The sequence below is a fragment of the Colias croceus genome, chromosome 9 (assembly GCF_905220415.1).
Source record: "Colias croceus chromosome 9, ilColCroc2.1".
NCBI classification, from domain to species: domain Eukaryota; kingdom Metazoa; phylum Arthropoda; class Insecta; order Lepidoptera; family Pieridae; genus Colias; species Colias croceus.
The window spans coordinates 9,538,428-9,554,674 of NC_059545.1; the positions used below are offsets into that span (position 1 = coordinate 9,538,428).

General features: G+C 32.5%; 3 protein-coding genes across 3 annotated transcripts in view; 2 read left to right on the top strand and 1 right to left on the bottom strand.

Moving 5' to 3' along the window:
- LOC123694189 (calcium-transporting ATPase type 2C member 1) overlaps positions 1 to 2,325 on the top strand; it is a 37,809-nt gene extending 35,484 nt beyond the window's left edge. The window contains exons 18-19 of the mRNA XM_045639545.1: positions 19 to 122; positions 507 to 2,325. Of these exons, the coding sequence (XP_045495501.1) occupies positions 19 to 122; positions 507 to 643 (241 nt within the window). The 3' untranslated portion in view covers positions 644 to 2,325. The remainder of the gene's footprint in view (positions 1 to 18; positions 123 to 506) is intronic.
- A 5,032-nt stretch (positions 2,326 to 7,357) lies between these two features.
- Positions 7,358 to 13,678, top strand: LOC123694526 (beta-1,3-glucan-binding protein-like). Its single transcript, XM_045639986.1, has 9 exons — positions 7,358 to 7,481; positions 9,339 to 9,620; positions 10,369 to 10,529; positions 10,781 to 10,932; positions 11,237 to 11,391; positions 11,702 to 11,820; positions 12,222 to 12,345; positions 12,717 to 12,865; positions 13,394 to 13,678. Exons 1-9 carry the CDS (start codon positions 7,358 to 7,360, stop codon positions 13,592 to 13,594), a joined length of 1,467 nt encoding a protein of 488 aa, XP_045495942.1. The 3' UTR covers positions 13,595 to 13,678.
- A 234-nt stretch (positions 13,679 to 13,912) lies between these two features.
- LOC123694447 lies at positions 13,913 to 15,788 on the bottom strand. Its single transcript, XM_045639888.1, has 3 exons — positions 15,575 to 15,788; positions 14,525 to 14,623; positions 13,913 to 14,235 (listed from the first exon to the last, which is right to left on the bottom strand). Exons 1-3 carry the CDS (start codon positions 15,749 to 15,751, stop codon positions 13,936 to 13,938), a joined length of 576 nt encoding a protein of 191 aa, XP_045495844.1. The 5' UTR covers positions 15,752 to 15,788; the 3' UTR covers positions 13,913 to 13,935.
- Positions 15,789 to 16,247: the final 459 nt, after the last annotated feature.

Genomic DNA, 16,247 nt, shown 5'->3' on the forward strand with positions numbered 1-16,247 from the left:
AGTGTCATTTATTTACAGAATGTTCTTGATCGCCGTATCGCTTAGTCTGGTCGGGCAAATGTTGGTGATATATTTCCCGCCGTTACAGAGGGTGTTCCAAACTGAAGCGCTCACTGGACATGGTATGTGTTTCTTTATATTGATAATGATAATGATAATATATTGATTGTATTGAAGAAATTTTAATCTCTATTATTAAGCTAGCTGTAAAATTAGTGTAATAATATGCTACCGATAAGAATGGATGAATTATGGAATGGGAAATAAAGGAATGGTATTATATTATGTTGGTAAGAAATTGTGGGTGTGAATAGGTTACGTTTTAAATCTACAAAATTGCTTCAGTTAGTTGGTTTGGGCGCGTAGAGTCCGGGTAAAAGTTAGTTACGCAATTCTTGACTATAATTTATTTCCACTAAATCGGTCTAGTAACATATTTGCATAACAACGTGAATTTTTAACATCAAGAAGACAATCTCCTAAAATTCCTCCTACATCTATTTCAGATCTCATATTCCTAGTCTGCTTGACGTCGAGCGTGTTCATCGTCAGCGAAATTAAGAAGGTCGTAGAGCGCACACTGAAGAAGCGCGCCTTCCCAAAGTTCTCGACGAAGGCGCACGACGCGATGGACTTTGTATGACAGCAGCCCGAGACGAAGGCGGAGTAAGCGTGCTGGACGCGTGTCGGCGTGACACCTGTCACACTGACAGCTGTCACCGCGGCGCCCGCGCGCGACGCCTCCACACGTGTCAGGGTGACAGCTGTCAGAGCGGCACCTGTCAAACTGACATGTGTCAAACTGTTAGCTGTCAAACTGACATGTGTCAGGGGAATGCGCGCGCGGCCACGTGTCTTGCTGACGCTCCGAGGGGCTGTGTTGTACTCGATCTGAGGGATGTTAATGTCGGTGATACACGGCAGAGCGTTAGATTGTGCAAGCATTTTCCGTTCCGCGGCTCGGCGGAGACAGATGGGCGTAGAATGAACGTTGATGACGGTTGTCATATGACGGCGACGGGTGAGGCGGTGAGCGCGGTATATGACAACTGTCATGCGAACGTTACAGATGGAATGAAGGGGGAAGTGACATTTGACAATTTTCATATGAACGTGACGGATGAGCAGGTGGTAGGCGTCTTTAATGACGAATTTCAGGGTAACGTGACAAATGAACCAATAGCAAATGCGTCATATGACAACTGTCATACCGTTTCAAACCGGGTATCGAGAAACTGTCACGCGGGCGTGACAGACGGTCAGATAGCTAGATGTTTTTCATATGACAGATGTCATACTGACTTGACAGATATACGAGTGACAGATGACGCGTCACTTACAAGGCGACGGGTGGTTGGTGACGCGTGTCTCTTCAATGACAATTGTCAGTGCGACGGTGTGACGGACCAAATGCCATTCGCTATATACGATGGCAAGATTGATATCCCGATGCGTTTTTGATTTGTGGCCTATTTTATAGGGTTTTATGGTGGGTTATTATGTAGTAGACAATTTTTTGACTTGACTTTTGTTGACAAAAGTTTTATTGTACAACAATAAAGACCGAATAAACGATAATGTTCTCATATAAGTTATTATATTACTAGCCCAGATTGTGTATGAAGTCTATAAATATAATTCACCATTAAAATTATTTTCATACAAAAGAACATCGCAGTATTTATACCGGAATGCTTGTTTAATTTATTTTTGTATCGCGTTTATGTGATTTAAGTGAAATTAAATGAATTTAATTTGTATTTTTTACGCTTATTTCGATATTAAGTTATTGTAAGGTCGCGTTGAAAGCTAGAATAGTTATGGGAAGAGCTTGTTGGAAATTGTAAGTACCCTCAATTTTAGGATTGTAAAACACATGAGTAGAAACTTGCTTAAATTTTGTCTCAAAAATATAAGGAATATTGTCCCAATCTGTATTCCATAAAAGGCCTAAGTTATAGAATTATATATATTTTATTTTAAATATCTTTAAAATTATTTTATTTAAAACACATTCCAATACACATAGGTTTGTTTTAAATAGTGTTTGTTTGGTTGTATTTCCCGCAAGTTCTATTCATATACAAAAATGTGTCATTTTAGTCTTTTTTAATAAATTACCAAGTACAGTTTTGCATTTTTGAACGTTACGGTAAAAATTGCCAGTGTTGAAGAAAAAATGCCCAGTATGTATATATTTTTTTGTAATAATTATACATGACATTTTTTTTTGTTTCGTATAATTTTTATTTATTGTATCGTTGTGATTGTAAATATATTTCGTAAAATAGTCATCAAATGTCCATAAATATAGTTTTAAAGTTATTTTTTTAGTTTTTATTTTTTACCCTTTTTCTATTTTGTTTTGAGTATATAAGTAGTTTATTTATTATTCATAAATGAAACGGTTAGTACGAGTAGGCTGTGATAGTTTTTTTTTAATATTTTAAAGCATAAGTATTTGTTACATAATTTGTTTTATTATTAATTGCTTTGGTTTTTCTTATGCTTTTATTCCGTATTTTATGAAGTACTATTTACTAAAGAGTAATCGTTTTTCATACGAGGATATAGAATATTATATACGTTTATTATTAAAAATATCTCGTTAATTTTAATTCAGTTACTCTTTTTTTAAATCGCTGAAAATCACATAATATTTTACTTCATTCAATTTATTAATAAATAAAGTGTCAACGAACATATTTCATTCTTTTAATGGTTTGAGGGAATGTCCTCTTCATCGTCAAAGAAATAGTTTCGTTCAGAAATGTTGATTGATTTAGATAATGATCGAAGTCGACGAATAAAAAAATATATTGTATCGTATACTTCAAAGAAAATGACAAGAATTACAAAGACCCAAAATATCAAAAATAATCTTTGAAACAAGGTAACTTTTATATAGTGTAACATTATATGTATATAAAACTAACGAAGGCCTAAAAACCCAAAATATATATCAAAATTGTGATTAGAACCATATCTTATATAAAATATTAGGAAATATTGGAAAATCATAAATTATTTTGATTAAAATTATAATCCCACATAGAAATTGAAAACTTCAATTACCTAAAACTTATTCAATTTTAAACATATAGTAATCGCTCACTATGATACAATATATATGATGTATATAAAAAATCAATTTTCTCAAGAAAACTTGACAAAAACTTGAAACAAGACATGGTTTCTTTAGAGCTAGCGCGCAAGAGCAACTTTTGTCTCCGCAACTATTTTATCTCTCCCATCAACTCTATGGGAAGTTGCGTCGCTACGTGCGCGCACTTTCATACTAGCCCATAGATGGGAGAGACAAAAATAGTTGCGGAGACAAAAGTTGCTCGTGCGCGCTTGCTCTTATTAGAAAAATGAACCAAATTAACTTAAATTAGTACATTATTAAAAAATGCACATTATATAATAAGCCCTTATACGAAAATCTCACAAATATTTCTATCCCACTATCCCATAAAGTGATTGGTCATTGTATTAAATTGACAAGTGACAATCTTGCACTTGCCATATTTAGCTTAATATATGAATAAATGTACTTAGAAAATATATATCCCAATTATTTAAACTATACTAATATATTAATATAATTATTAAACATTTGCGTCGGACAACAAAAGCAGGGCAAGGTAGATAAACGGAGGTTGTATGTACATGATGCGGTAAGACCGTTGGTGTTTGAGGAGATGTAGAAAGTATAAAAAAAAAAAAACTTTTTAGTTATTTTTTTGCTGTATTAATGAACGTAAATTTCATATAAAATGGAATTAGAATGGCTAACAACGTTGGAGCGAGATGAAAGATCGATTGCGACATTGCTTCAATCTACTTTTAATGTAAACAATAGTAGTTTGATGTTTGTAGTATAATTATTAAATGTTTAATATGTATTATTGGACGTTTTTATTGAATAGTTTGTACTAGTCTGGTTTTCTTCTGATTATTGTCTTACTGTTCTATGCTGTTTTACATCTCTTCAAATTATTTGAAGCCATCTTTTGTATTTAATATTGTAGATAATAGTGCGTAGCGTTTGTCTCTCTATAGAAAGTAAGATATATAATATCTTAGTGTTTAATAAATTTGATGTTCATGATTATACAGATTTTATAAGTAGCGACTTGTAGTGTTTTATAATTTGCCTGGTGTGCGATGGTTTCTTTGACCATAGATTAAAAATAAAAAATCGACAGATTGTCGTAAAGACACATGTCACTGTCAATGTCAATTTTTGACAATTATAGTGACATGTTGCCAGATATATACGATGTTAATTCCTTTATATGAATAATCACATCCTTCACGCTTATTTATTCCTGAAATTTAACACTTGCAAATAGAAAATAATTATTTAATAATAATTTATTATTAATTAGTAGAAAATGTTAAGGAAACTATCGTATCATCAGTCAATATTTTATATCCTGTTTTATCTACAATTCTTCTTACTATTTTTCATGTCTGTAAATTATAATATTGATATACAAATAACTATATAATCAATGTAATTCGATGTACGAAAAACGTAATATTGTACCAAAAAAAAAGTAAATCACATTCTAATTTCACACGCTTGCTTATTAATGTATGCTACAAAAATAATAAAATGTATGGTAAACTCTATAAGGTATTCATTTAATGTAAATCCGAATGAATTACTTACTCTATTGGAAATGTTTTTTATTTGGATTTTAACTATAATATAGTTTGAAAACTTTGTTGGCATTGACTGTAATGGGGCATAGCTCGCCATAAATATTAATATTCCTACAATCTTTCTTTTATTATATTATTAATAGTATATTGTTAACCATTACTTCAAATGTTTAAAACAAACTGTTAAGCTTCAACATATTTATCCAATAAATATGTTTCAGATAATAAAACTTTATTTATTATATAAAAATTAAAATAAAATATTGCATGAAATCAAAAGAAAAATATAAGTTTGTTTTTACAGTGTTCACTTTTCTAAGGCTCTTTTGCTATTAAGATTTTTCATAAATTTTGTTTATGTAGGCTTACTTTTAAGTAAAAAATATGTGTATAAATAACGGCGCTATGTTTTTTAATATTAATTTTATTCCTGTCTTTCGAAAGTGACTATTACCTATATGATATATATTATGTACTATTGCTGTTTTATTATGCAAATAAAATAGTTATCAATGTGATTGTTAGTTTTATTTTTTACCTTACTTTTTCCTACGTAAGTATCAGAATTTCAGATAATGGTGGAAAGTAGGTATCTAAAAGGTAGATAATGTCTAGTTAAGAAAATTCTTAATTTATTTTCAATATCTATGGGATACTTTATATTTATTTCAATAGCATGCATAATTTATAAATAGACGTAAATTGGTATAAGTCGATTCAGATTTAGATCACTGAGCCGTCACTGTTCCGTTTTAAATGTTTAGGCAATGATATTTTATATATAACTAGCGGTCCGCCCCGCCTTCGCCGTGGTACATATTATTTCGCAATAAAAGGTAGCCTATGTTCTTTCTCAGGGTCAAAGATTATCTGTGCCAAATTTCATCAAAACCGGTCCAGTAGTTAATGCGTGAAAACCATACATACATAATAACAAACCTTTCCTCTTTATAATATTAGTATAGATATAATTGTTTTAGGTAGGTACATAAGAGATACATAGATAAGAGGTACCTAAGTTCGGTCTTACTAAACTTCTTTGATATATTGTAGGTTCTGTTTGATGTGTTGAACAAGTTTACTGAACAGTGCTTTTAAGGTCATGGAGTAAAAAACTGACTGGTTTTTAATTTATTAGATAACTAGCTTTCCGCCCGCGGCTTCGCCCGCTTTGTCTAAAACATAATAAATTATATACTAAAACCTTTCTCTTGAATCACTCTATCTATTAAAAAAAACCGCATCAAAAGAGAACGCGACTTTGTTTTATACTATGTACTTAGTGAAGTGATAATGGTAAAAAGAATAAAAAGATGGTTGTTTAATGGAATGGGAATTATTCTTCTCTATAATATTACTTTAATTAAGTGCATATTAAAATACTAAATACCTACGTAAGATTGTACTCGTATCTTTTTTTTTATAGTGCCCAGTCTAGTTATGTCGGACTCACCCTGCAGAGTGCAGGGACCTACCGACTAAACTCCACTGTTCCGCCGTGACGCTGTAGATATTGACGGAGCTGCGGGTATTCGGTAGAACGTAACCGCAGACCCGTCAGCGGCAGCCTTTCTCCGACGTGGGGCGTCGTGAAAGATACTCGTATCTAGGTTAAAGGTAGTTAACTAGTAGGAATCTAATGCTAATAATAATTACATTAATGAATGTAAGTATAAAATTGTATACAGTTAGGCTGTTGAACACAAAATATACTACTAGCAAGATTGCAAACTGTAGAGAAATTGAACCTATACAGTAGAATATAATCAAATAGCAGTTAGGTATGTAATGGGTATGTATTAGGTATGCTGGCAATTTATTTTTCCCAAAGGCCTTTCAGATAGGATCCTATTTATGTGTAGTTTTTCAATAAACCAAATCTAACTAATAACTTAACCCGTCATATCGACATATATCATGACCCCCTCAAAATCGTATTCTTTTCTGCTAATAATTTATATAACTATAAGACTTCCACATGTTATAATATAATTGATTTTGCAATAAAGTCCAATGCAGTTATTGTTAAATAATAATCTCTTGCCTTCCTCCACAAGGATAAGCCGTCACGTCTTATGAAATAAATTTCAATTGCACGATGAATGAGTAGGATCACTACAATAGTAGCCACTCATCTGCTAACATCAAGCTTCCGAACCAATGTAAGGAGAATTTTACAATAAAATGTTGACGAAAATTTTCAATAAAATAATATCACTAGAATTATTGCTAGCGGTAATATTTAGGTGTATTTAGTTTTTCACAATTTGCCCTGTTTTTCTTTCAGCTTTCTACGACACTTTTACAAAACTTGTTTTATTCGTAGCTGTATATTTTTAAATTATTTTCAATATGTATCGAAAAAGCTTAAATATCATTCAATTTTATAATATCAGAAACAAGAATTAAAAATCTACAACAGCTTAATATAAGTCTTCCTGTGTAGGCATAGAGCTCATAAAATCTGCCTACCATCGGGATATAACTACTTAATTCAAACTTTGTATTTTAAAAAATATTTTCTAGTTTTTTTTTATTAGGTATATTGACCACAATTCTTAATAGCATGCAAAATTTATAAATATAAAACTAAACTTATATATAAATGTTTGTTTACTAGTTTTATTATGACCATGACCTTAGATGCAGATTCTCTCGACTTGTCTGATTTGTCAGTCACAAAATGTATCTCATACGGACTGGTGTTGTTTTGTTTTCCTTATTTTATCTGATATGTGCAGAATTTGAGTTCCCTAAAGTTACTCTGCAAGCTCTAACTCCAAAAGGATTTAGAGCTATTATTCCAGGTAATTATTTATAGAATTTTACGTGAGATTTAATTTAATTAACCTTTTTGAAATATTATTGATAATATTAAGATTTTAAATAATAAAAAGGTTTATTTTTATAATTAATAATATTAATTGTAGGTAGATGATAATGATGTAGCTAATCATATCTACACATTTTTAATAACCTAAGTAACTAGGTATTTTATAACCTAAATATTTTTAACAATTAAAAATAGAAATTGGTCATTCATCATTGAGAAACCCTTTTCAAAATAGAACAATGATGCATGTAATTTCTACAAGTCATCCCACTTTTGGTATACCAAGCTCAAAGGAGGTTACCTATAGTTTTGCATACGCTGAGTATCTAAGTACTTAGTAGATACCTACGCAAAAAATACTTACCTACTTACAATTCCAGTCGCATTTTTTTTTTTCAAATAGATGAACTCTAAAAACTCTATGTGTAGGTACAGTGTACCCATAACAAGCAACCCGCCCAACTTTGCCACCACGTGGCACATGATCGTTTAAGATTATGTTTTCATAGACAAAATGCTCACATTAGAGAAGCGGTATATATGCCGGCTGCGCGAAGCTAGAGAAGAAAACATGAATTTTCAGGATGAATTGAACAAAAAATTTTTGACCTAACTAATGTTTTTTTACGTGATCAGTGTATCCAAAACTACAAGTCTCTTTGCGCTTAGTATACCAACAGTGGGACATAATTATGTAAATAGAGTTGTATAGCGTAATAATAATATGGAAGGAAAATTTTCCTTGAAGTCGACAGGAAATATCTACTTTAATATTCAAAAGGCATGCGTGTTATTGTGTATTAATCCAAGATATGAGATATAAATTGGTGTATTTCGCTCCTAACTGTGTTTAATAACATAATTTTGTGAGCAAGAGATTAAAAGGTCAATTGTATTAATTGTATAGGATACATTTTGAATTATACCTACTGAATATTTATCGAATATTTTAATATTCGATAGGTAAGTACATACCTAATATATATTAAACGGTTGTCAATTATCATTATTTCTGGGTTTTCCAAAACACCAGGGGTTTCCCTCTTTAATAAAATAATAATCATTCTTATCAGGCATTCATTCACACTAATAATATTATTATTGTAAAGAAAGAAGATTTTAAATAAATGTTTGTTGGAATACTGCCAAATTACCAAAAAATGAGGCTCCAAAACTACAGAATCAATTTGAAACATTCCTTCACCAAGAAAGTATTATTCCTTATATTGTGACTAAATCAATAATATCTACGACTACTTGTAACGTAGGTAATAGTCAGCATTAGGTATTAGTAAATGCATTGACCCCATCACATGTCGTCACGGGATTTCCACTTTAGGCGAAGCTTAACTTTATTATTTTTAACGGAGGTTCTTAACCTTACAATTTCTCTGGAATTTGTAAACTGTTAAAGATACGATACGATTTCTTTTACAATTAATAAGCTTTATCACTAACAATATGAGTTTGGCGAAACACGCGAGTTCGAATCCCGTCTCGTTTATATTTATAAAGTAATTAATGCCACAAAATATCAAATTCAATATAAGTTTATTATAAGTGCGAAAGTAACTCTGTCTGTCTGTCTGTTACTCAATCACGTCTACACTACTGAACCAATTTTCATGAAATTTGGTATGGAAATATTTTGATACCCGAGAAAGGACATAGGCTACTTTTTATCCCGGGAAAATGACGCAATCCCGGAAATCCCACGGGAACGGGAACTATGTGGGTTTTTCTTTGACTGCGCGGGTGAAGCCGCGGGCGGAAACCTAGTTCATTATAAGTTTACTATTTGGTCTATTCTCATCTATACTATTCTTTTCAGCTGATCCGAAAATAACAGCGTTCTACATAGAGGGTGCATTCTACCGTGAGGCGACATTCGCTGACGAATATGTAGAACAACGCGTGAGAGGTTTCGGTACGAAGCAAGATCATGGCTGGGTGTTCGAGGACCCTGATATAACAGTCAAGTTGAACAAATACATCGAGTATAAAGTGTTCGTATCCCTCGGGCATGGGACCATAGGACCTAAGGACGAGGATGGCCTTTCCAGCTTTTCTATGCGTGGATATGCTAGTCCTAAATTTACGCGAATGTTAACAGGTGATTCATTTTTCTTTTAAACTTGTGATAATAGACTTTGAATCGACAACTGGACCATTTTACTGTTATTCTTTATTTTCCAACGCAAGTAATTTACAGGTATGTATACCCAAAACATTACAAGGCAGTTACATAACTAAAATTACATCATTTTTTATAACCAACTAAGAAAGAATAAAATAATATTTTTAAATTTATATAAACTTAAACAAAATATATCGCATTCATTGCTGTGAGCGAGCATGTCTGAGCAGCTTTATTCCTCATATAAGGGGAGCATTCCTACCACTCTTCGTTCGCCCTCCCGACTGGACGGTGAACAAATCGCGAAGGCGTCGCAGGCGTCTAGACGTGGGGTCTAGAGGACCCGCCACGCTGTACATGATCTTAGGCGGAACGTTTAAACAGATCTGCTCTTGTGCGTCTGGGTTCTCCACGTTGTATTTGTTGTTGTTAGATTGGTAGTAATTTAACGGTGTCACGGTAGAAAGATTTAAATCATAGCAAATATCTGTAGAGATAAAGCTGTGTGTGTCGGTTTGCTCTGATCCTATTAGTTTGTTAAAATTCTAAAAACTGCATTTTTAGTGCGATATCCATATAAATTGAAAATAATACTTAGCGCGTGATCTCCAAAAATATTTTCAATAAATATTCAATGTACAGGTTTGATTTTCTTATGATTTTATTACGTCTAAAGACTGCTTGTTATTACATAGGTCCTACTAAATTATTTATTATATTTCAGAGTATGTAGACCCAATGGCCCACGGTATCTTGTGTCCCGAGTCGTTAACGAAGGTCCGGGGACGCCGCGTGTGCGCAGGAGAAACAATATTTGAGGATGATTTCAATAGCTTCCAAGAAGACAATTGGCAGATCTCTCATTACATACCTATAGATCACCCGGTAATAATATGAGTTGAGATATTTTAATATGTAGAAACTACAAAATATTTAAAGTACTATAATGATTGTGCGACATTATAAACATAAAATAACATACATTTCTATAGGTAGTTTATTCCAATTATGTAGTTATTTATTATTTATCATTTATTATCCAGACGCCTCTGTTACAATTCTTCCTTCAACTCATTCCAAGTTTATAGGATTAAAAAATAAAACATATGAAATTTGTATTATTTTGATTTTTACAGGAACATCCATTCGTATCTTACCAACGACTTCAGAAGAATCCAACAGTTTCAGTTGAAAATGGAACTCTCCGAATTTCTCCCAAACTCCAACAAGATTTATTTATGAATACAAACCAATCGATTTTCTCGGGCACTTTGGACTTGACCAGCGGGTACGTGATGTTATAGTTACTTATAGTCTATCATCTATTTCTTTTAATCATTCAAATAGTTCAGTTTTGTTGCGTCAAATCGAGTTGAGTGAGTTTGTAGAAAAAGCTGGACAGTTTCCGCAAAAGTTTTTTTTAATTGTTCTGATTTTGTGTCTTTTTGCCTTTTTTGCACGTTCACGAGAAAATCTTGTAATTAAAAAAAATCGACTTACAAGGAGTACCTGTATATTGCTCTTTTCGTTACTTATTTGGATAGCGACGTGTCTCATGTCGAGGCTAAGAACACACTGTATGATATTCTCAGGTGCACGGAGCTACGAATATGCTCAATGTCGTCTATCGGAGTGGACATAGTCCCTCCGGTGGTCAGCGGCCGCGTCACCAGCGCTCGCTTTGCGTTCACCTATGGGACTGTGTATATCCGGGCTAAGGTGCCGCAAGGAGACTGGTTGTACCCAGGTACCTAAACAGAATAATACAGCTTATAAGCACGAGGGATCAATTACAAATCGAACAGTGACAGATGTTTTTAAATACGTCCAGTAGTTCGTCAGATTAACACGTTCAAACAAACACACAAATTAGCTTTATACCTAGCTGTCTCGGCAAACGTCGCCTTTCTCTTATCACTTAGGGGTATGAAAAATAGATGAAGTTGATGAGTTGAGAGATGAAGAAATAGATGTTAATACCTTTGTACCTGGGTGTACCTTATTTTGATTTGTTTTTAATGTGTAATACGACTTAATAATGATCAAAAACGTTACAGAGATTCTTCTCGAGCCGCTTTCTAAGAAATACGGCAACCTGAACTATGCTTCTGGAGTTTTGAAAGTAGCCATGGTGCATGGCAACACAGACATCAACAACGAGAGATATAGCAATAATGTACGTAGAAAGATGATACGCAATAATCTTAATACATATAAATCTCGTGTCACAATGTTTGTCCTCAATGGACTCCTAAACCACTATCCGATTATAATAAAATTCGCACACCATATGCAGTTCGATCCAACTTGAGAGATAGGATAGATTAAATCTCAAATCGTTTTAGAGAAAGCGGGCGAAGCCGCGGGCGGTAAGCTAGTAATTTATAAATTTTTAGTGCTTTTTGACATTGATTACATACCAAGTCATACTCCAATGATGGTTTAGAATATAAAATTGCTTTTTACGCATTTGAACATTCGTAAAAAATTGCAGTTGTGTTAGACTTATAGTCGATGTTTAATATAGTTTTTTTGTACACGCGATGAAACTGGTTTTAATTGCATTTCAAATTTCAGTGGCTTACTGGTGGTCCAATTATAAACTCAAGATGTCGGACTGCACTTGAGTTTTATCACAAAAAGTTAGAAGGCAAATTCTGGGGAGATGACTTCCATGAATATGCTTTGAAATGGTCACCAGGTATGTGTACTCTTCATCAACTTTACGGTTCTCTTATTGTAAAAGTTATTTAATAATGTGTTTGGAAATAACAAGAAGGGACATGATAGAGCATTAAAAAAAAAGAATGCGATGTCTTATTAAATAAATAAGTGAAGCTTGATCTTTTAAACGATGTTACAAATTTTTGTAAATACCTTGGAATTGAATATTGAACATGTTCTGCTTGCATGGCTATTTTTATATTTTTAAAGTTTCATCTGCTTTATCTTCTAATAAAATTGTCCTTTTTATTTTCTTAATTTAATATAATTTAAACTTTGTATTGTTGGCTCTTGATGGAACAGTATTTTGATTGAAATAACGTATACCTACTTTAACATCGTTTACAGATGAAATAGTTCTATCAGTGGATGGGGAGGAATATGGTCGTTTTCAGCCAGGTTCTACGGGACTCAGGTCCTGGCTGCCGTCTTCCTGCAGAGGTGACTGGTACGACCTCCTCAATAATGGTGGTATCATGGCACCGTTTGATGATCATGTATGTATTTGTACTTTATATTTTTATTTACATAATATTAATACGAAAAAATAAACTGTAGTTTATGACACTTCTAGTTATTTTATATCCGTGTAAACACGTAAGAAAGAAACTGAGTGGAACGATTTGTCAATCATATATTTAGAATGTTTTATTACTATTCTCGATGTCATGATAGATAAGAAGAAAAAACATGATTGAATAATTCATGTAACTTTCAAAAACTTCTTTATTAATCCTATTGAGTTAATGACTATTTAATATAAGTAGTGTAAGGCTGAGCTTTCAAATTAATCATAAAAAATTAAAAACAATAGTAACTATTATAACCACAGAATAAATTATAATTATCAAAAAACGACCGTGTGCGTGACGTGTGTGTGTGTCAGAGGTAAAAATCCTTTGGCAATATTCAAAGATACCAAATCGTCGCCTATACCTACTCCATGAAGCTACCTTGAAATTTTACTCCCAACGCGCCTAAAGAAGTTTCACTTCGAAAACACTTAATAATCAATATACTTTCAGTTCTACCTAACCCTTGGTGTCGCGGTCGGAGGTATCATAGAGTTTCCCGACGGCCTGACCATCGGGGAACAAATAGCGAAGCCGTGGCGCAATCGCGGCAGGAAGGCCAGCTTCTCCTTCTGGCAGGATAAGGACAATTGGCACCCATCGTGGACTCAGCCTGATTTGATTATAGACTACGTGAAAGTCGTCGCTTTGTGAATGTTTCAACTATAGCCCTATATCGTCTGTATCTATATGATATTCAATATAAGCAAAGTAATGAAATAAATGATTATGTAATCATTTGATGTTTTATTTCTCTTATTAAACAACTCTTTTACATAATATAGCGGTTATAATATATTAATTAGAGGTTATGATATATTAGTGAGATTTTTAGCAAAATAATCGTAATATTCTTTATCAAATATAATATACTTGAATGATTTGTCAATAATGTGTCACCGTTAAATTTTACAAACCGATTATAATACAGGATATAGGATAGGATTGTATTCCGGCACTAAAGAAACGACATAAAAATAAAATCTTTTAATGTCCTACAAATAAGAGTTATAAACATAAGTCTCGGGCATATCCGATGTTGTTTTATTAGTAATAATCGTAGCTTGACAAGAATCTGTGGTCCTTTGAGCCAGCATTACATAGTTAGTTTCAGTTATAAGTTTAAGTCGCTTCGGTTCTGACATAGGGCCGATTTCGTCTCCTCTATACGCCATAACTCGCACCTCATATAGTTGGTATGGCTTTACAGATTTTATCCTTGCATAGTTGAAGAAGCCTCCCTTCACTGTAATATCACTAATGTTTTGGTGTGATAAGTGATCAGGCGTGAATGGCTGAAAACAGAGTTGAAAGTTTTATGTGCTACGGATATTTTATTATGTTCAATGTTACAAATAGTATCTAACTGATTAAGGGCCGATTTTTCAATCCTTGGTTAAAACTTATACGTCCAATAAAGTATTACACGATAATATTAAAATGTCACTTGTAAACTGTCAAATACAGGTTATTAGAACACATTTCTGAAATGGTAGTTTAATACGTTATTCAACGAATAAGTTATAACCAAGGATTGAAAAATCAGCCCTAAAGCAACATAATTTTAATTTAATAAGAACAAACCACTGCAGCGAAATTATTTTTTTCTAAACCAGGATATTGTTCGCCGTTAATCAATTTGTAGTTTCTTGTAGTTTCTTCTTTAATTTCCCATAATTTGACCTGTTAAAATATCATCATTTGATTAACATACAACAAAAAATATTTATGGATAAATCCAAATGTTTACGTAAATATTTATTTTAATATGTTAACCTAGTGCTGTTTCAAAATCAATTACTAAAGCACTTATTTAGAAAATAATTAAATTCTAGATGGGTATATTAAATCTCTGAAAATATAAATAATGGTTTTAGGCTATGCTACAAAAATTAAAATAAGTAAGAACATTAAAATAAGGAAACTAAAATATAAAAAATGAAGAAAAATCAGTTAGATGTTTACAGCACTACAACTGTACAACATGACCTCTTTAATTGTTATTCAACCTGCTAAGTTTCGGTAGGTTGTTAGGTAGGTATCATCACTACATATGTAGTATAAAACAAAGTCGCTTTCTCTGTCCCTATGTCCCTTTGTATGCTTAAATCTTTAAAACTACGCAATGGATTTTGATGCGGTTTTTTTTAATAGATAGAGTGATTCAAGAGGAAGGTTTTAGTATATAATTTATTAGGTTTTAGACAAAGCGGGCGAAGCCGCGGGCGGTAAGCTAGTATATTATAAAAATATATCGACAGATAAACATTCGAAAGTTTAATTCTGCATTCAATCATACATAACCTAGAATTGATTATGAACCAAATGCATATTAGAATCGTAAAATCTCATCCTAAAAAAACATAGCAAATGAAATACTGATTCCAGAATTCGACATACCAAACCTTTTATTTATATCCATAAAAATGTTAATATTATCTTAACATATATAAATCTCCTGTCACAATGTTTGTCCTCAATGGACTCCTAAACCACTTAACCGTTTATAATAAAATTCGCACACCATGCGCAGTTCGATCCAACTTGATAGATAGGATAGTTTAAATCTCAAATCGTTTTAGAGAAAGCGGGCGAAGCCGCGGGCGGTAAGCTAGTAATATATAGTTTACTTACAATAAATCCTATGTTTGGTTCATGAATATTATAACGTACTTCGTCCCACTCCACATAAAGTCCAGAAGGTTCTAAAAATGTAACTTTTACACCTGTAGGCGCATTTAGCGGATCAGCATAAATCAAACAGATTAAAAATATACAAAGAAAACTCAATCCTGTCTGAATGCTCGCCATGTTTAAGTGAATATAATATTATCTTGAAACTGTATGATAACCCGTAAGTATAGTTATTGGTGTTGAGATAATTTAGTTTTGCTTTTAATGTCGATTTGATTAAATTTTATTGAGGTTTAATTAATTTGTAAGTCTTATTTTAGAATTTTGGAGGGAATTTTAGAATTAGGGAGAAATCTATATTTATATTTTGCCGAATGGCTGGCACGCCATAGAAAACGTTAATTTAATTTCCGCACAAATGAAGAAGCGGACTATATGCGTTAGAATATATTATATTATATTCTATGCTTTATCTCTATATCCTGTATTTTTATACGATATGATCCCATCATCATATTTTGCATTACGCCTGCAAATTTATAAATTTATATTACCTATAAAACTTTGCATGAGTAATTATCATCAGTCGACCCATCAGACCCTTTGGCGAATAAATTAAGTTACTTACGTAGAGTTTCCGGAATGAACAAATTTAATAAAAAAATACGCTACA

Coding starts and splice junctions, on each gene's coding strand:
- LOC123694447 (XM_045639888.1), bottom strand. CDS start 15,751: ATGGCGAGCATTCAGACAGGATTGAGTTTTCTTTGTATATTTTTAATC. Junction 14,624..15,574: donor AACCAAACATAGGATTTATT/GTAAGTAAACTA, acceptor ATATTTTAACAG/GTCAAATTATGGGAAATTAA. Junction 14,236..14,524: donor AAAATAATTTCGCTGCAGTG/GTTTGTTCTTAT, acceptor CTCTGTTTTCAG/CCATTCACGCCTGATCACTT.
- LOC123694526 (XM_045639986.1), top strand. CDS start 7,358: ATGTATCTCATACGGACTGGTGTTGTTTTGTTTTCCTTATTTTATCTG. Junction 11,392..11,701: donor AGGAGACTGGTTGTACCCAG/GTACCTAAACAG, acceptor AAAACGTTACAG/AGATTCTTCTCGAGCCGCTT. Junction 12,346..12,716: donor TGCTTTGAAATGGTCACCAG/GTATGTGTACTC, acceptor CATCGTTTACAG/ATGAAATAGTTCTATCAGTG.